Source organism: Lolium rigidum, chromosome 4 (assembly GCF_022539505.1).
Source record: "Lolium rigidum isolate FL_2022 chromosome 4, APGP_CSIRO_Lrig_0.1, whole genome shotgun sequence".
In the NCBI taxonomy this organism is placed as follows: domain Eukaryota; kingdom Viridiplantae; phylum Streptophyta; class Magnoliopsida; order Poales; family Poaceae; genus Lolium; species Lolium rigidum.
The window spans coordinates 162,842,119-162,869,848 of record NC_061511.1 but is presented as its reverse complement, the minus strand read 5'-3'; the positions used below and the strand labels follow the sequence as shown (position 1 = coordinate 162,869,848).

The 27,730-nt window shown below is 44.6% G+C and overlaps 1 protein-coding gene across 1 annotated transcript; it reads left to right on the top strand.

Annotated features, from left to right (window-relative positions):
• Positions 1-13,905: 13,905 nt before the first annotated feature.
• Positions 13,906-15,651, top strand: LOC124708786 (NEP1-interacting protein-like 1). Its single transcript, XM_047240449.1, has 3 exons — positions 13,906-14,241; positions 14,453-14,536; positions 15,103-15,651. Exons 1-3 carry the CDS (start codon positions 13,906-13,908, stop codon positions 15,397-15,399), a joined length of 717 nt encoding a protein of 238 aa, XP_047096405.1. The 3' UTR covers positions 15,400-15,651.
• Positions 15,652-27,730: the final 12,079 nt, after the last annotated feature.

Here is a 27,730-nt window from a genome sequence, read left to right as displayed (position 1 = left end):
TCCCCCATAATCCACCATGGGAGAGCTTCCTCTTCGGCACATCTTCACATATCCATGATCACCATATGGATGGCAAGATTCAAGCAAATGATCTCTTAGAGATGGCTCATCTTGAACTTGCACTTCATTTCTTCATTCTTCATCATGTTGATGTCTTGAAGTAACTTGAGGGCTCACTCCATCTTCATCTTCAAGACATACTTGACACTTGATATCCTTCATCAAATTCTTCTTATTGCAACCTTGAAGCCAACATATGGTTCAAGAATTGCCTATGGACAACTCCTATAAATATAACTCAATGCAAACATTAGTCCATAGGGATTGTCATTAATTACCAAAACCACACATGGGGGCTCCATGCACTTTCAATCTCCCCCATTTTGGTAATTGATGACAATCTCTTTGAGAGGGTTTATATAAGGAATTTAAGTAACAAATAAGTTGAATATATAGAGCAAACTCCCCCATAATATATGCATGTGTGAATGATCTTGACTTTCATTGCATATATTGGCATTCAAAGCCTAGTGGAGTTTCCTCTAAATATTCAACTATGCAAAGCAACAAGATGCAATGCAATAAAGGCACATGCTTAAGCACAAAGCAAAGACATAACCAAATTCCCTTAAACCCTCCAAACTTCTCCCCCATTGGCACCAATTTCCGAAATGGGTGAAAAATTTAGAAGGCCAATATAGTGAGAGTTCCTCCATAGCGTGTGCATTTCTCATAATTTGAGTGGAATCAAATGCACATATCCAATGACGAATATTCGGAAGGAATCACACTATAGATAGGATCAAAGATTGCAAAAAGATAACAAGGTCAAGAAGCTTCAACAAATGAAGCAAGCAACCAAATGAACCCCAAAGAAGATACCAAAAATAAAGATAGATATTATGATAAGATCAAGAAGATTGCTCTAAATAATATGAGGAAGCTCCCCAAGGTTTGTGCACAAAACTAGACAATTTGCATTGGAGTATAAGGTGCACAAACATGGAATCATCACTCCCATAATATCATACAAAACAAAAGATACCAAGTGAATCAAACTCTAATGATCACCACAAAATAGTGCCTTTAATAAAATGAGGAAGCTCCCCAAGGTACATGCATAAATTAAAATGTTACATTTGAATACAATATGCATAACATGGAATCCTAACTCCCTCATTACCATTTAAGACACAAACATTTGCAATAGATCATAGATAGACAATTAAGCTTAACACTTGCAACAAACAAATGGTTGAGCAACAAGTAAGAGGCACCATAATAAAAGGCTCAACCAAGAGGATATGTGAAAGGCATGATAAAGCATATTATAAGACTATTACAAGGATGAGCAAAAAGCATCATCATAGTATTCAATGAATTATATTGCTTAGCATGACCAATCAACACACAAAAAAATATCAAATGAAGATGTATCATCTCTTATGTGTATAAGTTTCACTAAGTGGACAAAATCACTAAGATGTTTATCCATAACGAAACATGTACACACAAAATAGATATGAAAGAAATATAGCATGATATCCAAAATGAAGTCATGCAATATACCAATAAGAATTTTTGCTTAATAGCATGGCCAAAGGCTCAATTTTATATTATTGTACATTCATGAGCTTCAACCACAAACAACTAAAATACATCACAAATATCAACAAGGGATAGAAGATAGTTGGGATGCATTTAGAAAGGCAACAAGTATCACAAACGAGGATACTAAAAGAAATAACTCAATTTGCACTTTCATCGATATTGCACATGTGAGAGGCTTGAGGAATTGATATGCAATAAAATTGCTAGATAGGCATAGATGGGATGGGTGAATCATGAGCATGATTTTATATACTTCCCAACATATGTACTCATCTCAAATTACTCACATTCGCAATAAAGAGGTTTCGTTAAGACTTTTGCAAGAAGCACAATATTTGCAAATCAAGAGATTCATGCCAAGATGCAACCACATGGTTGGATGCTAGAAAAATATGCATGAGAAGATACTTGTTACCGAGATAGCATTGGTGAGGATGTAGTAGATATGTGTTCGTTGACCATCCTAGCTTGCCTCAAGTTACCATTGAGTCACCACTTCTCCCCAAGAGTGAGACAAGCATCCAATGCATATCCATTGTACCTAACACAAAGGTAAGTACAAAAAGGTCCCCAAACTAATTGGGTCCAAAGTAGTTAGACACACTACAACATATAGGACAAACTCCACAATACTATGTGCATATGGATATGAAATTGAATTTCATGCACATCTTAGCCAAATTAGGATTTGATGGAGTTCACCCTATATATTGGATCAAAGAAAGTAACACATGCCATAAGATAGACATATATTAAAGATGCATGCACAATACTTTCAAGAACCAAAGAAAGATATAATTTGGACAAGACACCAAATAAATCAAGAGACAATGGTTGTCCAAATTATATCAAAGAATCAAATCAACACAAGATTGACTCCAAAGAATTATCTCATTATAAGAAGCTAATTAAACCTAAACATAAAGGAATGAGATAACCAACTCCCAAAAGAGCAAGGTTCCAACAAACAAACCAAACCCTCAACACTTTTTTATGATGGCACAAAGTACCAAAAAGAAAGTTTATGTCTCCCAAAACCAAATTTTTGATAATGATCAAGAGATGTTAAGCATTCTAACAAATATAGGAGAGCTCCCCCAAGATTAGTGCATTATCTAGGATTTTGCATATGAATACTAAATGCACAAAACTAGGATCATCACGCTACCTATATCTACTAAAATGCTAAAAAAGTTTGAATAGACAAATTAGATCCATAAGATGCAAGGAAGACACATGGGAGTCAAAGCACAACAAATTAATGGCAATAAATAAGGCAATATAAAAACAATAGCCAATGTAGATATGATCAATAAATATCTACCTCATAATTGATTACCAATTGTCCTAGGACAAGAGGTATTAGGAAATATTTCCCGGTGGTAGTTTGTAAGTATATGTAAGATCATATTTACACCAAATAAAGCATATGGTAAAAGATAAGAGTTAACCATCATGCAAAGAGAGTTTCTTGATAGCTTCAATTAGTCATACCGACATGCAAAGCAATTAATAGTATTCATACCAACATGCAAAGCAATTAATAGTATTCATACCAACATGCAAAGCAATTAATAGTATGACTTGAAGCATATGGTTTTCCAAAAATGTATTGAGGGACACATTGTGAAAAACCATGCTAAGAAACACTTTCACAAATAAGATCCACAAAGATATTAGCAATGAAGCCATTTAAGCAAATTGGAACTTGTTTGAGAAAACATGTCACATAAGAGAGATAATTTACAATATCAATTCTATGTGACACAACCTCAAATGTTCACATTTCCTAGGCTTGTAATATGCACAAAGCTTATTACTCCCCCATAATGTGATAAATAATATATTTTCACAAGAGGCAAATAAGATCCAACTAGAGATATTAATGGACATTGGAATTTGAATTTCTCATGAAGATGACATACCACATAGAGACTGGATAATCTTGCAATATCAATTCTAAGTGATATTCCTCATGTACACACATTGTTAGGATCATGAAATTCTCAAAGGAATATCACTCCCCCAAAACGGGATAGACCATTAATCTCTCATAAGAGCCATATAAGATACAACAAGATGCAAAGAGGCTCCAACATACAAGTACACGGTGTGCAACCCAACATACATAGACTTGATTTCTCAAGAAAAGCAAGTAGGAAGCACAACATATACAAACACATGCTAGGAACAAAACTAACACATGCAAAGGGGCGAGTAACTTTCAATATAAATGAGTTGAGCACATGTTACCGCAAGGAGGAACATTGAATATATGATAGAAGCAAGATAACCAAGACTTGGCTTGAGATAATATAAATGATGAAGATCCCTTAATTCTTCATGATGTAGCCAAGTATCCAATGTCCTCCAACAAGCACCTATTGATCAAGTTTTAGATTGTTGGTCCCCAACTAAGTTGGGTCCTAAGAGGTTAGTCACAATAGGCTTGGCAACCCAAATGGTTCTTTTCTTGATACCACTTTGAGCACCAACATATTTGGCAAACACATTGCCACCCTCATCCTTACGAAGAGAATAAACATCATCAATGGTGATAGAGTTGGATGAGGTACCAATAGTGCAAAAGGAGGAGATGTGGCCTTTCTCACGGCATATGTAGCAAGTTCTTTTCTTCTCCTTCTTCTCACTAGATTTCTCCACAATGGGAGCATTGGCTTGATTCTTCTTGGGAAGTGGAATTTCTTCAACTTGAGGTTGAATATGAGTTTGAGCTTGAGGCCGCTTCCCTTTTTGCTTCTTCTTCAAAGGGCAAGATCTAACATGGTGCCCTTCAATTTTGCACTTGAAGCAAACAATCTTGGCCGGGTCTTTGACTTGTAATTGGCCCTTCTTAATCTTGTTGTTCTTGGACTTGTTCTTGTTGTTGGAGTTGAATCCAAGTCCACTCTTGTCATTGGGGGATTGTTGCACACTTAACATCTTATCAAGTTTGCATTTCCCTTCATGACCCTTTACCAAGTCGTTCTTCAAAGAAGAGACTAGGGCCTTGAGCTCTTTGATTTCCTCTACATGGTTAGTAACAACACAAGTACTAGAGGAAGTAGAACCTTCATTGTTAGAGCAACAAGGCAAGGAAGATAATTCATCACAAGATTTAGCAATATTATGAGTGGATGAATTACTAGGACTAGCACATGGCAATATAGCATTTTGGGTAGTAGTGCTAGTATCCACATGAGGCTCACAAGGTGTTGCCTTCGATATGATAGCCTCATGAGCTAACTTTAGCCTATCATGGAAGGCTAGAAGATCCTCATGGGAGCTAGAAAGTTTTCCATGATTTTCTTCCAATTTCCCATAATTGCTAGTTAGCAATTCAAGTTGAGCCCTTAGCTCAACATTCTCCTTCAAGATAGATGCTTCACAAGAAGTAGAGTTAGTAGCACAAGCATCATCACAAGACATATTAAGAAGAGAGGGTAACATGGCATGCTCTTTTAAATAGGAAGCTTGAAGTTGCTCATGGGACTTGGTGAGGATAGAGTGTTCGCTCTCCAAGACCTTGTGGGCCTTGTCTAGATCATCTAGATCCTTAACAAGTTTATCATGACCAACACCAACTTTGGGATTTTCCTTTTTAAGCATTTTTACTTGAGCTTTAGCATGGTCTCTTTCCTTAGTGAGTTTAGAAACTATTTCATTTTGAGACACTTCAAGGGTTTCAAGTTGCTCTTCAAGATAGGCTATGGTCTCTTGTTCTTCTTCAAGATCATTCTTTAGGGAAGCTACATCATTGGCATACTCTCGTTCAAGAGCACCCTTTTATCAATGGTGTTCTCATGCATCCAAATAAGTTTTTGGCTCTCAATAGCGGTAGTCAAGATTTCAAAGAAGTGAGTGCTAGCAATTTTATCTTTGCAAATAACCTTGAATACGCTCTTACCCTTATCGCGTAGAGAGACAACCCAATCCTCTTCTTCATATTCATCCTCATCCTTATCACCACGAGACATATTAGGTTCCATGGTAGGAGGTACCGTGGAACCCTTGGCCATAAGGCATATATGAGGACCGTGAGATAAAGATGAGGAGTTACTTGAGGCTCCTTTCAAGATCTTGTCTTGACCAATAGAATCTTTGGTTTCCTCTACATTGTTAGACACACAACAACTAGAGGAAATAGAATCATTTTTATCATGGCCACAAGACAATGCAAGCATATCATCATTAGATTTTTTCAAGCAACTTACACATGATATGCAAGGACTATCAACACAAGCATGTAAATCATTTCTAGTGTTAGATGTGTTTGAGTCCAAAGATGAAACATTGCAATGAGATAGAGATGAAGAATCATCAATAGAAAGCTCAATATCAACATTGCAATTTTCATCACCACTCACCATATCATTACCTTGTGTCTTGACACACTTTGGTGAAGTGGATGAAGATGAGAACTCATCACGGCCGGAAGTGGAAGCAAAACAATCATCCTCAATGATATTGGACACATCATATTTATCTTGAAGCTTTGTCCATAATTCATGAGCGCTCCCAAAAGGCATGATTGAAGAAGTAACTACATTGCTCACAACAATGGAAAACACATGAGAAGCAAGAGCATCGAGGCAAGAGTTTTTCTCCTCCTCAAGAGATAAATTTTGAGGATCCTTAGGAGAAGAAAAACCCATGTCAAGAAATCGCTCCATGTCCGGAGACATACGCCGCAAAATATTAAGCACATAAATTTTCCATAGAACATAATTTGTGCCATCAAATATAACCAAGTTATTGTGTGCTAATCCCCTAACCGACATCTTTACTCTCAAGGCGGTGAAGCCTAAGAATGAGAGACCTTGCTCTGATACCAATTGAAAGGACACGGATGTCGCCTAGAGGGGGGGTGAATAGGCGATTTAAAACTTTTACGAGATGGGCTTAACAAATGCGGAATAAAACTAGCGTTTACTTTGTCAAGCCCAAAGCCTATATACTATTGTTCACCTATGTGCACCAACAACTTATGCTAAGCAATACAAGCAAGTATGAGATAGCAAGATATATATAACTTCAAGCACGATGGCTATCACAAGGTAAAGTGCATAAGTAAAGAGCTCGGGTATAGAGATAACCGAGGCACGCGGGAGACGATGATTTATCCCGGAGTTCACACTCTTGCGAGTGCTAATCTCCGGTGGAGAGGTGCGGTTGCTTAGTGCTCCCGAACGCCACAAGAGGCTCACCTTGAGGTGTGGTTGCTCGATGCACACCAACGCCACAAAGGCCTCACCCCAAGATGCGGTACTCACACCACACACCGAACGCCACGAAGGCGCCTCACCTAAATCTCCGGTGACCCTCGCCACAAAGGCCTAGGTCACGGTTCCACTAAGGGATTTCCTTCGAGGCGGAAACCGGGCCTTACACAAAGATTGGGGCACACATCCACAACTTAATTGGAGGCTCCCAACAAAACGCCACAAAGGCCTAGAATCCGTCTAGGGTTCCAAGAACCCAAGAGTAACAACTTTCTTGCTTTCACCTCCACGAATCACCGTGGAGAACTCAAACCGATGCACCAAATGCAATGGCAAGAACACCACAAAGATGCTCAAGTCCTTCTCTCTCAAATTCCAACAAAGCTACAAAAGCTATTGGGGGAATAAGAGAGGAAGAACAAAGGGATTCACCAAGAACACCAAGATCTAGATCTAGAGAGTTCCACTCACAAAGAGATGGATTTGATTGGTAGAATTGTAGATCTAGATCTCCTCTTCCTTTTCCCTTAAAAAGGTTCAAGAATCATTGGAGGGATTTGAGGTAGAGGGAGCTCTCAAAAACTAGCAATGGAGGAGAGCAAAAAGTGTGTCAAGCAGCCAAAAAACGAGAGGAGGAAGAAGACTATTTAAAGGGGCTGCGGGATTTCTGCCCGTTGGGCTCGTCCGAGGAAAGCCCGGCAGTTCCGGCCTGCTAAGGCCGGCAGTGCCGCTAGCAGGGAAAAAAGGTGCGGGCACGCACGCGAGCGAAGGCAGCGCGGCTGGCGAGCGAGCGGCGCGCGAGCGAGCAAGCGCGCGGGAGCGAGCGAGCAGGCGCGCGACTGGGCCAGGCGAACGACGCGCGGCAGGGCCTGGCGAGCGGCGCGCGGCAGGGCGAGCGGAGCAGCGCGCGGCAGGGCGGGCGAGCGGCGCAGCGGCTGGCTCGAAGCTGGGCCGGCCCGGCAGTGCCGCTGGGGACGGGCCGGAGGTGCCGGCCAGCGCGGCCCAGCAGAGCAGCGCGCGGGAGCCGGCAGTGCCGGAGTGGGCCGAGCGGTACTGCCGGCCCACCAAGGGCGGTAGTGCCGGCTGCCTCCTCTATATCTTTTTTCTTTAAATCAAATAGAAGATAAACTTCAGAATACAATATCTAGAGTTTGGAAACTCGGATTAAGACGAAACCAATTTTGCTGGAAAGAGGACGACAAGAGCTACTCAACAAAAAGTGAAAATATGGAAACTAGTTGGGGGTGATTTTCTATTATTTTAAGAGGTGCAACACCTCAACATGAGAAACAGAGAAAATCACCAAACTCGAAAACGCAACAAGTGATCTATGCAAAATCCGTTTTCGATGAACTAGAGCTTGTCATGAGAATAAGCACGAGCTCCAAAACATCACATGGATAAGATCCAAATAACAACCAAGAAAGATGATGCAAGGATGCAAAGGTTTGAGCTCTCTCCGAACGATACGATCGAGTTACTCACTCGAGAGCCCTCTTGATAGTACGGCAACTAAACTATAAACCGGTCTCCAACTACACTATGAGACCGGTGAGAAAGAAACCCTATCAAGAGCAAACCTTAACCTTGCGCGTTCCTCTTGAGCTCGATGAAGACGATCTTGATCACAACAAGATGAAACGCTTTTCTTGATTGTGCTTGCTTGATGAAGTCTTGTGGATTGCTCCCCCATAATCCACCATGGGAGAGCTTCCTCTTCGGCACATCTTCACATATCCATGATCACCATATGGATGGCAAGATTCAAGCAAATGATCTCTTAGAGATGGCTCATCTTGAACTTGCACTTCATTTCTTCATTCTTCATCATGTTGATGTCTTGAAGTAACTTGAGGGCTCACTCCATCTTCATCTTCAAGACATACTTGACACTTGATATCCTTCATCAAATTCTTCTTATTGCAACCTTGAAGCCAACATATGGTTCAAGAATTGCCTATGGACAACTCCTACAAATATAACTCAATGCAAACATTAGTCCATAGGGATTGTCATTAATTACCAAAACCACACATGGGGGCTCCATGCACTTTCAACCATCCTAGTACAATCTAGTATGTATTATATTATAGTGCAATGTGTCAGTCAGTCCAAACATCTCCGTTTTAAAAAATATAAAGCTTATTTTGTATGTCTATATTTAAAATCTAACTGTATATTTAGTGTAATTTTTTATCTATTTTTGCCAAAAATAAATACTCCTTGCTTCTATGTATGCGGGACAACTTAGTCATGTGACTCTTGTCTTAACTCAAGTATCATTGAATTTGACTAATTTTACAGAAAATTGCCAATATTTGTAGTATCAAATAAATATAACTAAATATATCATGCAACATGTTTTCAGAATATTTATTTCTCAAGACAAGACTAAGTAGTCTTCTGTACATAGAAGGACTACCTAATCATAGTCAAAGACTGATAAACCTTCACCCTGAAAAGAAGGCCCCTATAATCAATTTCAGAAGCAAAACAAAGTAAATTTTGACCACAAGATTTTTGAAAAAATCATGGAAAACTGCAATACAAAACCAACATCATCAGATGGATCATGAAATATATTTTCATATAATATATATCTTCATAGTACTATACTTTTTGATTGGTTTTCTAGAAATAGTTAAACTTTACTCCGGTTGGCTTGAAAATAAGTTATAGCCTTCTTTGAGGAACGGAGGGAGTATAATCTAGCTCTTAACCGGGTAGATCTTAATTTAATGGAATTTTATAATTTAGGTGAATGACGTTGGACAAAGATCCTCGGCCACTAGATCATGTTAATATAATATTTAACTTATAGCTAGGCTGATAGGCTGGTTATTACTCAATAATCAACATTCTTAATCAATCGCTCTTTACAATGAATTGTTCTCTTCCTAAAAAGAAGGCATGTAAATAATTCCAGAAGTCAAATAACGTAAAGTTTGATCACGAGCTTTTAGAGAAAATCATTGACAACATTGTAGAATCAAAAGACTGAAACATGGTAGAAAAAGCATAATGGATGGCAAAAAATGGTTGACCAAACAATATTGCATCCAAATGATTGTCTGGTGGATAGATTGTGATGTACAAAAGATATCAATCAAATTAGATTTTGTGATTAATTATTCTACACGAGCGGATTCAAGTTGGACACTAGGATGGATCGCCGCTTTCTTCTCAAGATTGAGTTAAAGACAAAAGTATGCACATATGGCTCAAGTTGGGCACAAGGGTAGCAATATAATCTCTAAAGTCAAGATTAATTTAAATGCATAAATATGCATGCATGCATGCTGCGGGAGGTTAGCTTCGCAACATCACAAGCCGTCAAAGAAAGAAAGAAAGAAAGAAAGAAAGAAAGAAAGAGTTATAAAATAGGCATAATACATGGCACAACAACAACCACTGGCACATAGCACGCATGATTATGAGTCTTATATAGTAACAGATTCAAATCTCATGTTGTATTGTTTTAGACTTTTTGTAGTATGGACAAAACTACTAGTGACGATAAACAATACTGATTTATGATACGTGTCTCGATAAAATTTTAGGCGCGGAAGATATCAACCGGTCACTCTTTGTGTTCAACTTTTGGCTCTAGGATGACAATCTCTTCGTGAGATAGATTTCAAGAGATAAGTAAGTACTCAGTAAGCTGCGCCAATTAATTTAGGTTGAAGGGAGTAGCATTTAGAACAGGATGGTGTATGTATTTGCAGTCACCGCCGTGGCGTTTTCCGGCCGTGATAGCTCAGAAACGCCCCCAGTACGTACCCATCGAGGTCGACGCCGCTCTCAATCTCAGCCTCAACAAGATAATGAATTTACCGACAGAGACCGGCCATCAATTCCGTGGCGCGCTGCATTCAGTGACCAGGATCCTGTGCCATGCTCCGACTTCGGAAAACCACTGTGCTACACAGCTTCCTGTCCTGAATTCCGTGGGGCTGATGGATGTATGTATTGTGCGTACCTATCTCGACTCGGCTCAGCTCAGCTCTTCCGGAGACGTGCACCCATGCCCCCTCATTTTATAAATAATCGACCACTGGTTAATTCAAAACGATATAATTCGGCCACTGGTTCGATTCATCCCCCTTTTTGTTTTGCTCTGTTGTCACGTCATGAATATTTGAGCTGTAGCCACCGGTTTGCTCTCGTATTTGGATAAGAGAAAAAAAAAGGTGTTACGATGCTCCAAACAACTGGTGATCCGGCCGGCACTATGTCGCATCAGTCGACGCATGAACTTTTCACGGCTTATTATATGGTACCAAACCACTACTTTAGGTCACACAACCCATGCAGTTTGCCCGGATTTAGAGCAACTCGAACATGTTTTGGATATTTTAATAAAGGATATCTAGAATCGGTAGAAGTTTTGCGGTTCGATGCGAGCTAAAGCTGAACGTTAGTAGAATGTTAATATAACAAATCGAAAATATTATTGTCTCAATATCACAGAATATAATAGTAATCCATATTACAGTGAATTTTAAAATCAAATAAATAAACAAATTAAGAATGGTCGAGAATGTAATGAATTGTTCAAACCACACATAAAAATGAGAAAAAAGGGAGACTATTTCCCCCAAAATAGTTGTCACTGATGCTCAACTAGATCACTCAAGAGTTGGTTATGAGTTCCCTCGTTTTCAATCTGCCAGCACAGCTTCCAAGAAAGCTTGGGTCTGGTCCGGGTTCCTATGGAGTTTGGCACGGCTACTAACATTGTCGAAGAAAATTTTCAAATTCATGTCCCTCTCATCATCGATGATCATGTTGTGTAAAATCACTCCCTTCATGATTCTTTGGAGGGACTTCCGGTCACATAAATGAAGGATCTCGAATAATAGCAAACCTAACTTGAAACACACCAAAAGCTTCCTCAATGTTCTTCTGGCATGCTTCTTCAGCCTTGGAAAAAAAAACATCCTTTCTTGTTTTTATATGTTGGATGGTCTACACAAATTTTTACAAGGATATATGTCATCGGCAAGGTAATACCCCATAGTATAGTCATGGCCATTGAAGATGTAGTTGCAAGCTAGAGCATCTCCACTAGCAAACCTAGCAAATAGATGAGACCTCTATAAAATATTGATGTCATTTAGAGATCCAGGCAGCCTAAAGAAGAAAAAAAATGACAAATCCACAAGTCCAGGCCACAACTTCAAGCACAATAGTTGGACCACAATCATGACCGGTGTACTGCATGTGCCAAGCAGCAGGGCGGTTCTTCCACCTCTAATGCATGCAATCCACACTTTCATGCATGCCTCGCCATCATGTTGCTTCATTGTGCGCTATCAAACTTTTGTGTCCTCGTTGGGAGCTTGGAGGTATGTGGCACCAAAAACCCGGATCAAAACTTTGGCAAACAATTGCACACATTTGAGCGAGGTTTCTTCTCCAATATGAATATACTCACCAGTGTAATCAGCGGGAATGACGTATGCAATCAACCTCATTGCGGCCAATATCTTTTGATACAGACTAAATCCTAGGAGACCAGCATAATTTCTCGACGAGTGAAATAACAAGAGTTTGCCTCGTAAGCGTTCACAACTTTGACAAGCCACTCTCTACATATTCGACAAAGCCTGCGAAAGAAATGAGACGAATAGGTACAAACCGAAGTAATCTCGCATGAGCATGGAATGTGCGGGAGCTTGATTGAGAGGAATGCAAAGTGTACCAACCGTCAAGCCTAGGCTCTTGCGTTGCTTGCCAGTCTTTGTGTTTCTTCATGGCAGCCACCAAGACGAGGTTGTCTACTTTGTCATCGTGGAGGAATTCTTCGATGTCGGAATCGTCTAACGACGATGAGTCCTCGAGCAAAAAATGTGCTACGGTCGAGTTCATCTACAAAGAAAAAAAAATCGATGCCCACACACAGCTACGATGCGAATCTTGAATCAATGACTACGATTTAGCCTAAACCTACGTCCGGGAGGACGAGGGATCATAGCGAATCGGGCGGGTGCGACAGAGAATGAGCGGACAAATCGATGGCCAGATCGATTCAAGATGAGAGCAACAGAGGCGACGACGGCAGTGGCAGTCACTACCCGCTCAATTCAAACCGCCACAATGCCTTCGGTCAAGGTCGGCTACAGATGCATGTCGGCATCATGATTGATGTGGCGGGCTGAACGAGCTCACCGAGAGGGGGATACGAGCGGTGGTAGTCGGGGAAGCTTTTCTGAGGCGTGGAATGGACGCAGATGGCCGGGATCTACGACGGGCGGTGGCGGCGAAGGAGGGGCCTTAGACATGGGCTCGGAAGGAGCTGAAATTTCAGCCGGACCAAATGCTTTTGAGCAATCATGGGTGCTGAATTTGGATGGCCGAAAAATAGACATATGACGCATCACGGGTTATAATTTATAAACCGCGGATGCTGCATAAATATAGGGTGTGATTACTTCTCAGTTGACTGAAAACTAACTTCGTTCTCAGTTAGATAATGTCATTAAATTTCTGTTGCAACTCATGACTAGCATGCATGAATCACGATGCAAACTAAATAGTGTAAGACTTGACTGGGTACTAGCTGAGAACTAACAAATCCCATAAATATATCCGACCTGGCCTGTTTGGATACTTATTTGTTTCCTTAAAAACTGAAAACTGGCATTATTTACAGAACGGATATCGGAGATCTGGTACAGAAAACCCTACCTCCATTTATCCAGGACCACGGTGAGAGTCACCAAAGCGCCGTAGTATAAACAGGAGGCACATATTGGCACGAGCTCGTACGTTGCACCCATGACCCACCGGAACACAGCAGCAGCTAGAGCCTAGAGAACCAAATCGCCCCACGCCACGCCGCAGCTGCGGCCGTGCGGACGGAGAGAAGAAAACCGGTGGCGGGAAGTGCCACACCACCGGACACCCGACCACAGTTTCCACATTTCCCCGCCAACTATTTATACGCGCACACCCGCTCTCCTCGTCTCCACCGTCCTTCTCATCACACTCACCAGCTCTCGTGTCCCACTCCCCACTCCAGTTCAGCTCGACAGTTGGCTTCTTGCTCCCCTTCCCACTTCCCGGGATGGACACGTCGGCGTCTCCTGGTCCCAGCTCAGCCTCATCCGCGCCGGAGCCTCGGCACTCGGCCGGCGCCGGCGAATGCCCCGGGTATTGGTCAGTGGCGTGCGAGCTGGCCTGCAAGGTCCTCTGCGCCGTGCTGACGTGCGCCTTCGCCGCGGTCGGGTCCGTGGTGGGCGCCGTGGCGGGGTCGGTGATCGGGCTGGCCACGGAGAGCGGCGTGGTGCGCGGCGCCGGCATCGGCGCCATCTCCGGCGCCGTCTTCTCCATCGAGGTCGCCGAGTCGTCCAGGGACCTCTGGCACTCCACCGACTCCGCCGTCTGGAGCCTCCTCTACATGGTACGTACCTCTGCAGGATTGCAATTACGTGTGCCCCGTTGTTCCCGTGGGCAGGAACTGACGTATTCTGTTTCCAGTCGCGGCAATAGAAATTGTTCTGCAGTTGTTCTTATCGAATCGAATGTGTTTATCACTGAATTATGCTGGTTATGTCTATCTTGTGAATAACCTGATTGTGTTCTAACTCTGCTGCTGTACCATGTTCCTGCAGGTGGACATCATCTTCAGCCTCCTGAGCGGGAGGCTGGTCCGCGAGAAGGTGGGCCCGGCGGTGCAGAGCGCAGTGCAGAGTCAGGTAGCGCCTCAACCTCACCTCGAAAATCATGGCGCGCCATGCTTCATTAAATCCCAGTATTTAAAGATTGCACTCTTCTCAGTGATCAACCACTCCAATTAATCAACCTGTCTCGGCATATAGACAGACATCACTAATCGCATCCGATAGCTATAGCCTCTTAACTCTAACAAGATATGTACTACTAGTGCATTGGCCGGCCGGAAGCTAGCTACTGTCGCATTCGGATTCAGGAATTTCTTCTTGTTCAAAAAGAATTTTCCACTTTAGTAACACGGTTGGTTATAAAGGCGCTATCCTATTGCTTGCTAATCGTCTAGATCACTCACTAAGTTACACTAGTCAGTAGTGAGGTGAGGTCATCGGTCATGCATCAGTGACAAGCGCCACCAACAAACCCCGGTTTTACACTCTCGTTTTCTATTCCAAGTGGATTACAGCAGGTTGATTTGATCTTCGCATCATCTCAAACGATTAAAAATGCCACATTCCACTGTCAGTCCGGCACTAGTTTTACATGAGGAGAGATACAGCCGCTCACTTCGTTTTCCGGTGGGTCCATGCAGATCAGCGCCCGCAGCTCGTCGTCCGCGGAGGAGCCCAGCGACCTGTTCGAGACCGGCGGCGCCGCGAGAGGGCTGCCGGCGCACGCGCTCCGGCGGCTGCCGGAGATCAAGGTCGCCGCTGACACCGCGGTCGACGCGGCCGGGGACGCGCTGTGCTGCTCGGTGTGCCTGCAGGACATGCAGGTGGGCGAGGCCGCGAGGCGGCTGCCCGGCTGCCGGCACGTCTTCCACGCGCCATGCATCGACCGCTGGCTCCTCAGGCAAGCCTCCTGCCCGCTCTGCCGGCGAGACATCTGAGCCCCGGCCACCAGCCGGACGCCGTCGTTCATTCTCCTGCTTGTAACTAATTATTACATCGCCGTCGGTCGCCGTGCGCCGGCGGCGGCACCTGGTGCCCGTAAGGGAACCGGTGAGAGAAGTAAACCACGTCCCAGTGTGTAGTGTAGCGATGCGTGACGAGGGCAAGGTTGATCAATGGCAATGGCCGAATTGGAACTTGTGGATATATGAAAGAAGAATTGTTCAGTGCCTGGTTTGGCTGTCGTCGTTATGATCTGCCTTCCTAGTCTAAACTCTGAAGATATCGCACGTTCTGATTCCTTAAAATCTTGCACGTTCTGATTTATTAGACGCACGCTCACACGAACCGGGCACGACGACACGCGCACAGCTGTTTCCCGGCCTGGTTTGTGGTTTCCCCGTACCGTGGGCTTGGCTTCTACCCGTGGTGGACCGTGGACGACAGTAGCCGCAAAATGAAGAGAACTGCCAAGCGGCTGTCAAAATCGGGCCGGGGAAGGTGCGGCAATGGTGCGGAAGCTCGTTTCTGTGTGTGGAACTGTGGATGGGAAAAACCGTAATCTCTATGTGTGTTAATATATATAAGATGTTTTTAAAGTAGACTAGATACAAGCTAAATGAGCGAACCTATACACTAAAAGTAGACTAGATACAAACAAAAGTGAGTTAACCTTTAAAATAGCTAAACATCTTACATTTATGCACGGAGGGAGTAGATTCTGAATGGTATGTTCAGTTGAGTCCTACATGATTTGGAGCTTACGGAGAATTTCTGTAAGTAGTCATGAGGCATGAGTGGGTGAAGATTTATCACATGGCTTAGGCCTACTGTTTAAAAGTGGGTGAAGATTTTCCTACAAAACATAGAGCAATGCAATCCTCTAGGAAAATTTCGGATGCATTCCTAAGGATTTCAATCGTACAAATCAAACGCTGCACATAGATGAAAATCCTACAAAAAAAATTTATGACATTCATGAAAATCCTACAAAATTTCTATGACATTCCTTTGAATCAAACGATCCTTGAGGTCGGTACATGACTCTGTTGGAGCGACATTTTTTTCTTTTTAGGGGTTTGACGATTTCTAAGATTTGGGGATCAATTTAGGGGAACACTCGAGATGCTCTAATAATCCCCTTTTTCTCATCATCCATGCCCTTGTTGAATTTACTAGTCAAACCCACTGAAGGAGCTTGCCAAGGATATTTGGAGAGGAAAACACACACAAAATGATCGGTCGGCTAGCATACACATCTACTTATTATCTTTCTTCAAATTTACTAAATGGGTCCTTGAGCCGATTAACACCCAAACGGTAAATTGCCTTTGAAATGATTTTGAAGGAAATAGGAAAATCCATTTGGCTAGGGGATCTGCAAGAAGAAGCAAGATGGGGGACCTGGCATTCCAGATATTGCCAATGTCAACCTATGTCCTTAGTTCTTAGGTCAAAGGATATAGTGATTATCTGTATACTGGCAATTTATATCTGAATAATATTATCTTGACACTATGGACCCACTTACTAGAACCTGACGACAATTGGGACCAAATTCACATTTGACCCGTGATTTTTAAAAAATGAAACTGTTAAACAATAGAGGCCACAGCCCAAAAAGTAAAAAGGCCGAAATGTTGGATCGGCCCATGTAACTGAACCAAATTAACAGAAATGATGAATAGGTTGAATTGTTGGGCTAGGCCCAACTAAATCACCAAACTGGCGGCTCTTTTTGATTTAGAACATTTTGATTTGGTCATAATTTTGCCACGTAGGATTGGCCACGTTGGATCTGACGTGGACATGCTAGACCGCTCATGACCAAATTTTTGGTCATATGGTCAGTGACCATCAATTTTGGTCATAGCCCTCTACGACCATTCACAAATAAAGATTGTTGTGAGCCGTCAGTGACGCTCAACTGTAAACCAATAATTTTTGATCAAAAATCAATATTTTTTGGTCAAAACAAGATCATAAATGGTTGACGGTGACCATCTAGGGTCCTAGGGACCAACATGGAGGGTCGCAAGTTAGCATATTTCTTGTAGTGTATGATGATTTAATATTCTTGGAAACCAAGGATGGCGCGAGAGCCGAAAGTATGAGAGCCACATCATCACACCTGCACTCTAGGATTTCTACATGTATGTATACAATTCATCACTTCTTCTCTCACAACATCGAAACGGTTTGGGACTTATCCGTTACTCGTGGTTTCGAAGAAATATTCGATCTCTAATTTATTTTTGAGGAAAATGCAGTCGACTCTGTCATCCGATTAGATAGATAGAAGAAGTTGATGTACAGAAAACGATACTGTGAACGCAAGGTTCACAGTGCCCTCGGCACCCGCACACCCCATCCACACCACAAACCTATACCTGATGGCCTCCAGGGTCCTGGGTGTGGGCGTAAGCCCGCTGCGCGATCTCTTCTCTCACCAATGCCGCCACCGCGCCAGGCTGCATTGCGATATTGTTGAAGACGCGCATGTTCCTTTCCTTCCAAACTCCCCAAACAGAGTAGATGATTGCTCTGTTTGCCTCCCTTCGCTTCTCCTTAGGTATGTTGGAGATCGTCGCGTCCCACCAGGCCAGTCGTTGAGGGTCATTCCTCCGGCGGGAGGCGGCACTCCTAGCTGCCATTCCAGGCGAAGATCTTCTCCCGCACCTCGTGGAGAAGTGGCAATCAATCGTGAGGTGCTACGTCTCAGGATGGATTCTGCAAAGCTTGCAGATCGGATCATGAGGCCATCCACGGATTGCCAAGTTATCAGCCGTGAGGATCTTGTCGTGAAGTGTCATCCAAGCGAAGAACCTGCACTTTTGCTATGCATGTCCCTTCTAGGATTTGGCCAAACGGAAGGGGCGACGGAGCCCACGAACTGGCATTTGTAAGCCGAGACTTGGGAGTAGATACCCGACTCCGTCCATCGCCACCTGATGGAGTCCAGCCTAGGCAGCAGGGTGACGTTCTAGAATATGGACCAAAGCCTAGTGAACCTGTAGAGATACGGGCGAGGACACGTATCCAATTATGTTGCTGCAGCTCCTTTTGCACGGATCTCTAATTTAAGGGTTAATTATTGGTTTGCCACTACAGCCCGCGCAACACTTAGTTTTGCCACTAGAGCAGAATGGTTCTCAGTTTTGCCACTAGTATGTGTGCAACGGCTCGTTCCGTGAGCCTGCCGTTTCATTCAAGTCAAACGTCCATGACTCGGCTGTTTCGGTGGGACCAGAGCGGAGACGCGTTTGAAAAGAGGACCGTTGCTGGCCGTTTCACGTGGGACCCACAAGGTTTGGCTTTGGGCAGATGAGAAGGGTGTTTAAAAAAATGGTGAAAAATGAACAAACAAAAAAGGGTGCGGCTGGGACTCGAACCCAAGACCGCTTTGTTTGGTAGCGTGAAGAATTGCTCTGGTAACCAGATGGGGCGGATGGAAAGATATTGAAAACCGAAATGAAGAAATCTAACTATAGTTAGTTCTAGTTCGTGACTTGGTTTATGGTGTAAGGACGTATATGTTTGTTCTTTGTGTTTATGCACGCTGCTTAACCAAAAAAAAGGGTGCGTCTTTGTTATTTGAAGCATTACGTGTTTGTGGTTTAGGTTGAAAAAATAATCAAACAAAAAGGGTGCATCTTTATATTCTTGCGGGAAAATGGTGCATTTATCTGATTTCAAGCATTGCGTGTTTGTGATTTTTTGTTTCATACTATGGGTACCCTACTTATAATACATCAAAGTTCATACTTGGATCCATGTTTGTGATTTCATGATTCATACACCCTTGATATATTACATCGAAATCATAGAAAACTAAGATATATGAGATGCAAATATTGGTAGCCAGATCATCACGCAAAATAACTTAGATAAATTCGATACATAGATAAGTTCAGTGACACACGACTTGACACGACTCGACACGGAACCACATAGAAAATGAAAACGTAAAGCTAAAAAAACATGACGAGCTTGACGAGAACACATCTTGGCCGCACCACCTGCCGCAGCACTCGCGCGCACCACCGTCTTCACCGGCGTCTTCACTTGTAGTACGGGAGGCGGTGCATAGGTTTCCGGAGAAGAAGATGGCGTCGCAATCGGTGAAGACGTTGTAGGTGGTGAAGAAGATTGACTCGCGGCCGCACCGGAAGACCTCACCGAGGAGGGCGTACGCGTAAAATCGGTTGGCGAAGGTGACCGTGAGCAGCTTGAGGGCGACGCCTTCACGAGACTCGTTGACGTAGTACATGACGCGGCGAGCCCGGTGGGAGGTGGGAGAAGCCCTCGTCGAGGAAGTCTCGAGTGAGCTCGACCTCGGTCCTCCACCTCGACTTTGCCCACACACGGAGCGTCTTCTCGACGAGGACGTCCGCCGGATAGAGTAGCTCCGTCGTGGTGCGCGGACGGCGGAAGGTCGGTCCCGTGTACCTGCATCTTCGGAGAGGCGAGAGAGGCTCGCTTGGGTGCGTGGTGCTTTGGAGAGGGAGAGGAAGAGAGGCTCGCTCGGTTGGTGTGTGGGAGAGGAAGAGAGGCCCCTTATAAAGAGGTTGGCTCATAATTGGGTGGTTCCTAATGAATTAACGCGTGGCTAGCCGTCTTCCAAAAATAATTAAGCGTATTGACGATGGCAAAGCCGATGCCGCTGCATCGCTGCGAGAGCTGAGACGATGGCAACGCTGAGACGCTGCGTCGATGCATTAAAAGGCGTCGGCGAGTGAGGTACGTGGAAAGGGCCGTTAGCGTGGCGCGTGCATGGCGCATGCATGGCGCATGCATCGCAGTCCTAGACACGCGGGACGGCCCAACGGACATTTCAGTGTTCTTATAGCCCACCGTACGCGTGGAGAAAGGAACCAATGAGGTTGAAGAACGAGGGTGTCCATGGATCGGCCCCGAAACCTTCTAGAAGGCTAGATCGGACGGCTGGCGTTACCGCGAGTGAACGGTCCACAATGCAAAACAGAGCAACCCACGGATCGGTCCAGTTTCCTTCTAGAAGAATAGGGTTAGCTGGTCAAAATTAGGCTTTGACCAAACTTGAAATGAGCATAAAAATTCAAAAAAAATCGAAAAAATGGAAATCCTTCTCACATAGACTTCTTATGTCATATAGTACCGATTCTAGTTGATAAACATGGTCTACATGTTGTTCAACAAAAAAACCATGTGTCTAATGTGATATCTCAAACACTCTGGGTACAAGTTCGAGGGTGAAGACAAGAGGTTTAGGGTTTGGAAAATGAAAAGTTTCAAAAACCTCACCAAAGCTTCATTTTGGAGTGAATAACAAGGATCCATGCTTAGTTTTACAATTCCATGTTTAAAACTTGATAAAATGATGGTCAAAGTTAGGTTTGACTAAATTTGAGATGAGCATAAAAAATTCAAAAAAATCAAAAAAATGGAAATCCTTCTCACATAGTCTTCTTATGTCATATAATACCCATTCTAGTTGATAAACATGGTCTACATGCTGTTCAACAAAAAACCATGTGTCTAATGTGATATCTCAAACACTGGGGTACAAGTTCGAGGGTGAAGACAAGAGGTTTAGGGTTTGGAACATGAAAAGTTTCAAAAACCTCACCAAAGCTTCATTTTGGAGTGAATAACAAGGATCCATGCTTAGTTTTACAATTCCATGTTTAAAACTTGATAAAATGATGGTCAAAGTTAGGTTTGACTAAATTTGAGATGAGCATAAAAAATTCAAAAAAAATCAAAAAAATGGAAATCCTTCTCACATAGTCTTCTTACATGGAATTGATGTGTTGTGAACTTATTTGGCCAATTTAGACAAGATCAAAAAAACTTGCTTAGAAATGAGGCCATTTACCCTACCTTTGGAGCTCTTTTTTAGCACATTTTGACATGAGTTTCTCAAAACATGTAATCTCATCATTCCAACATCATTCAAACATAGTTCAAACATGTACTCTAATAATTCCAACATCATTTTGGGAATGTATCCGCCTCTTTGCTTGGCCACATTTCTATGCATAATTTTGGGAATACTTCGAATGATTATTCGAAGCATGTCACATTTTGGGAAATCATTGAAGAAAGCTTTAATCCATGTATTTGGCTGCAATTCCTCCACCCATGCCCAAGCTTACGCACTGTCCACTTTCATTTTTTCCATATTTCTTTCCCAAGTTGGAATATTTGTAGACCTTGCAACCGCCCATAGATCATTCGTCGAGTTTGCCCGTTGTGTTTCTTGTGAAAATTCTGGTAAACGTGTCTCACACGGTGCCTATGTTCCGAATCGGGGAAAACTTTCTTCATCGCATTGATGAGGCCCCGTAATATAGAGACAATGTTAATCGGAGAATATTCTTGTGAATATGGCAGGTCGACCGAAAAGTTAATTATGCCCAAGCCCAATATAGAGAATATTCTTTTCCCTTTTCTCGGCTAGACATTACAGATCAAACTCAAGGACTTGTCTATATGTGTTCAGCTAGTGTGCCTTCTGTTCAGCTCGTGTGCTCGATGCCATTGTGCTCGCATCCTATAAATGGCATCCATCTACCGAACCGTAAATGCAAACAAAGATGGACAATGCCATGAGTTGGAGGAGGAGCACTGGCTCTACCGGTGCCTCCGGCTCCAGCAGATGCCTCTCGTCCGGAAGTGCTTCCATGGCTAGGGCGGACAAGCACTTGCTAGTTTATCGTAGGAGAACCTTGGAAGAGAGGGAAGGCTCGCCGCCAAAGCGCAGGAGGAGGAAGAAGCTCGCTGCTAGGCTGAGGGAAGAGCAACAAGCAGCTGTTACCCCGAAGCAGCTAGGTGAGTGCTTTAGGACTACACGAGTCATCCAACTTCCAACGAGACAAACCAAAACCTACTCCCAAACCGAGAAGGTACCATGTGTCACCAAATCTTGAAGAAAAGGTGAAGGCTGGAGTTATGTTGTGCTTGGCTGAAGAAGGGCATGAAGAAGATGAAAGAGACACCGAAGATTGGTAGAAGCAAGGACAAGGGCCAAGTTTATCATAGGAAAGGTTAAGGGTTAAAGCATGGCATGTAGTTTGTTGTCTGTTTCAGTCATGTAGTTTGTCTGAATAAGAATGTAAGGCCGTCGCCGCCACTAGCCATTTCGTCGAGCAGGTGGAGGGCGTACTGGCGGAACGAGCGACTACGTTGCAAGACGGTGGGGCAGAGCAGGTGCTCCTGGAGGTGGTGGCGGTGGAGAAGGTGTCCACGCGGGACGGCGCGCGCGGCGGCGCAGTGGTGGCGTCGCAGGTGGTGCCGGCAGGGGCGCGGATGGTGGTGGGTGCGGTGGATCGGTGTGTGGTCGTGTGGCGGGAGCAGGGGTAGTTCGGTCTTCACCTACACCTATTTGTCATTGCGCGGTCCTACCTGTAAGATCCGGCCCCACTCTCAGTAACGGCGAGAGACGGAAACGTTTGAAGCCTGGTCGTTTGGCCTCGATGGGGCAACTGCGCCAGAAGCGGTGGCAAAACTGAGCACCATTCTGTTCTAGTGGCAAAACTGAGTCATGCGCGGACAGTAGTGGCAAACCAATAATTAACCCCTAATTTAACACCAGTGATGTACACCGCAGTTCATCTAACTCGCGTTGGCACACATTTTTACAGGAAAGAAAAACTGGAAGCCACCTGCTATCGAGCGATAGGGTGTATCATTTGCGCATCAACACGAAAGGGAAAGGAGGAGACAAGAGGGCCGATAATTTCGAACCCGCATACGGGTCACTTCGTACATGTTGGTAAAGCAATTGCCCTGCGTTCAACTGAAACTTGACGGGAAATCGTCGGAATTCCTGAGTGAGAGCTCTTTTACAGTACCCAGGGATGAATATGGGTCATCCAATCTATAGATTGAGCCGTGCAGATGAAGCCATACTGCCAGATTTTGGCCGCCCAACACTCGAGCAGTATAGAGTGTCCTGCGCCATCCGGAACCAGCAGTATAACCGGATGAGGGTATTTTAGGAAGATCATATTTTGTCCCGCAAGGAAGACTCCATCTCCTACGGTCCTACCCCCGTTCGTTCAGTTTGCCCACCCAAAAAAATCCCCTCAGGTATTCCGGCCGCCATGGACTTGCACCCCTGTAGTCCCTCCTCTCTCTCCGGCTTGAGCAGCGGCGGAGACGGGAACCACCCTTCCTAGCCAGGGTCCGGCCGCCGCCGCCGCCAACGCGCAGCCCCCGTATCCCCTCCTCCTCGGTCGATTTGAATGGCCCGACAATCTTTCACTATTTTGTAAAGTTAAAAAGAGGTGAGATGTTCTATACTGCTACCAGCAGTATAGGGTACCGTAAAAACTCTCCTGCGTGAACAGACCGGAGATACCTTTGCCACGCGCGACGTAGCAAGATAATTGAGAACCAACCCGTGGTTGGATGGTTAGGAGGGCAGTGGCACCCCCAGCCCACCAGAGTTCAAATCTCAGATTTGACACTTTGGTGTCTCATAAAAGGCGGAATATTCTTCAGTGGGAGGCGACGTTCCGTCGACGACGAGGCGCCTGTGGTGACTTCGTCAATCTCAAGACCCGCCGGATCAGTTATTGAACGCAGTCTCTTGGAGGTGCTCATAGGGGTAGGGTGTGCGTGTGTGCGTTCATAGGGGTGAGTGTGTACGCGTATGTATGAGCGTCTTTGATTGTACTGTGTTTCGCAAAAAAAAAAAAAAAAAAAAAGACGTAGCAAGATAATTAGTTGGATTGTGCGGACTGAGCTAGCAAGCCGACCAGCTAAACTACGCGGATTTGACCTGCGGATTCGGCGGCCCGTACACTCGTACAGCCATGCCCAAGTGGAGTTGCGGAGTGACAGCCCTAGAGGCCAAGTCAAGTAGACTATGTCCGATCGACCGATCGATTCGGCGTTTTCGTCCGCCGTGACCGGAAATGCGTCTGACACCACTTCTAGCGGGCCGACGCAAAGTAATCGGATCATCCGCGGAGGCGTAAACCTGGCCCTATGCGTCCGGGATGCGTCTCCGCGGACGCGGAAAGTGTCTGCTCGCGTCTGGCGGATGTTTTGTCTGGCCCACCAGGCAGTGACGCAGCGTCGATGCGTCTTCTCCGCAAGTACTGGCGCCGAGGCGTCGCTTCGGCAGTCTGCAACCGCGTAAATGGCGATGCCTCGCGTGGCGTGCGGCCGTCGCCTACCTCTGTGCACGTAGTAATGGCGATGCCACGCGTGGCGCGGCCGTCGCCCTGCCTCCGACCTATATAAACAGGGGCGCGAGCATCTCATCTCATCTCCTCCCCACTAAACCCTAGCCGCCACTTCCGCTCAACCTCCACCAGATCCACCATGAGCAGCGCCGGATGCGGCCAGGCTGCTTCCGCTCAGCCTCCACCTTCACCTCCCAATCCACCTCCCCCGGCCTCCTTGAGCTCCGAGGAGCTCGACTCCGACGACAGCACGGGCGACATCTTCGACCCGGTCAGGGACGCCAAGGCTTTGGCACTCGCGGTGCAGGAAGCAGAGGAGGAGCTGGCGGGCCACGCGGCGTTGGACGCTGATACGTCCAAAATGTATCTACTTTCCCGAACACTTTTGGTATTGTTTTGCCTCTAATTTGTGTATTTTGGATACAACTAACACGGACTAACGCTGTTTTCAGCAGAATTGCTCTGGTGTCTCGTTTTTGTGCAGAAATTCAACTTTCAGGAAAAAATCCCCGGAATTAATGTCAAAGGGCTTATTTTTTCAGAAGATTCACGGAGCCAGAAGGGCAGGCCAGGGGAGGGCCCACGGCCCCCACACCATGAGCCGGCGCGGCCTAGGAGGGGGGGCGCGCCGCCCTATGGTGAGGCCGCCTCGGCCAGCCTCTGACGCCCCTCCGGACTATTTAAGGGTTTCGATCTAAAAACGCGATGTCGGAAGTCGAAATCGCCGTGAAGACATCCGAACGCCGCCACCATCGCGAAACTCCGTCTCCGGACTCGAAAACTCCGTTCTGGCACTCCGCCGGGACGGGGAATTGGAGGAGATCATCGCCATCATCACCACCGACGCCTCTCCATCGACCAGCCATGTTTCCCCCATCCATGTGTGAGTAATTCTCCCGCTGTAGGCTGAAGGGGATGGTAGGGATTGGATGAGATTGGTCATGTAATAGCATAAGATTGTTAGGGCATAGTGCCTATTATCCGTAATTGGTAATTTTATGATATTGTTGCAACTTGTTATGCTTAATGCTTGTCACTAGGGCCCGAGTGCCATGATCTCAGATCTGAACATGTTATCAATTCATGATGATATTCATTGCTTTATGATCTTACCGCAAGTTGTATACACATATTGCTGTCCGGAACCCGAGGCCCCAAAGTGACAGAAATTGGGACAACCGAAGGGGAAGGCGGTGATATGAGGATCACATGTGTTCACGGAGTGTTAATGCTTTGCTCCGGTGCTCGTTAAAAGGAGTACCTTAATTTCCGATAGATTCCCTAGAGGCCCGGCTGCCACCGGCTGGTAGGACAAAAGATGTTGTGCAAGTTTCTCATTGCGAGCACGTACGACTAAATATGGAACACATGCCTATTGATTGATTAGTACTTGGATACCGTTTTATTATTATTTGCAAATGCCCTACCTTGATTGTTACATGAGTTTCTCTCATCCATGCAACACCCGTTCATCCATCCATGTGCCTACAGTATTTTAATCCTGCTGTTTACTATAATCACTAATGCTGTCTTTGTTACACTCGTCGTCGATATTTCACTATCGCTATCGCTATAAAACCGTTACTATCGATAAACTCTTGCGAGCAAGTTCTGTTTCCGGTGCAGGCTGAATTGACAACTCCGCTATTAAGGCTTACAAATATTCTTTGGCTCCCCTTGTGTCGAATCAATAAATTGAGTTTTACTTCCCTCGAAGACTGTTGCGATCCCCTATACTTGTGGGTCATCAGACGTCGAGATGGAGCAGCGCAGGCTGGCGGCCGCGGCGGCCGCAGAGGACTCCGAATCCGAGATATCTTGGTCTTCCGATGACCCTGATGCGCCTACGCCGGAGGAGAGGGTGGCGGAGCAGAGGGCTATCGTTAAGTCGTTCGAGACGCTCAAGGACGACGCCGCGAGCGCGAGGCTGGAGCAGTGCCTGCAAGAGGACGCGATGGCACACCGAGCCATAGCAGCCGCACGGGAGGCGGCGGAGAAGCAGACAATGGAGCGACGCAACGACGGTGCCGGCCCGTCCGAAAGCAAGTAGTATAGTCTTCTAGATCTACATTGTATAGTTTTTATGCATTAAAATGTATTACTATTTTTTTAAATGCGTTCTAAATCTAAATATGGGTCGCCCCGATGGACGCACACCCAGACGTAAACGGACACTCGGACAAAATATGTTCGCGGGGCGACTCAAACAGACGCTCCCGACCACTTTTGAACGTCCAAAATACGTCGCCCGTTGAAGATGCCTGAGACAATTCTCCTACGTGCAGATTAATTTGTGCAACGTACGTACTTGCTGGCTGACTACGTACGTAGACTGCCCCGCCCGTGTACGTCGATCTGGTTGCCCATTGCCGGAAGCACGCAGCACATGCCAATTGGTCCCAACTCCCAACGGAAGGGATTGCATACATAACCATGAGCTGATGGTGATCTGAGTCAGCATCTTTATTTTTCAGATCGATCTGAACTGATTATTATCGGTGGTCATGAAACTGTGCTCAGTATTAGAGTAGAGTATTCCCTCTAGTCGGCTAGGAAATAAATTCAGAAATCATGTTTAATATGATTTTTTTAAAATAAATTTGCTTCGTCTAAAATTAGGCGTTCCAATTTCAGAAACTCAATTCGGCTCCCGGGTGCGTATAATCCCTCTATCATAAAAACATATTTTCAAGTGTTAAAAAATTTTGACAAAAAAATTTACATGTACATCTCCATAACATATGTGTATTCGTCAAGTTTCACGAAAAAATGATATTTTTTGTAGTCTAAACGAAAAAGAGAAAATTTATCTTGTGACAAGTCTTTGTTTCAGCACCGAATTTTGTCTTTTTTACACACGTCACATGACATGTCGATTTTTCATGAAACGACTTTGTGAGCGCGTAGCACATGAAGATGTACATGCGAAGTTTTTGTTTCAATTTTTTTAACATTTTAAAATGTGTCTAACATGTATTTCAATATAAAGGAAGCATACGCTCCCATGTGCCAAAACATCACTCCCTTCCAATTTCATTTATATACATATATATCTCTAACTAAAATGCATCTACATAGCATGTGAAACAGCTATTTTTAGACGGAGCGAATAGTGAAAATAGCTAATGATGTTTGTCGTCATCCGTCATGTTTC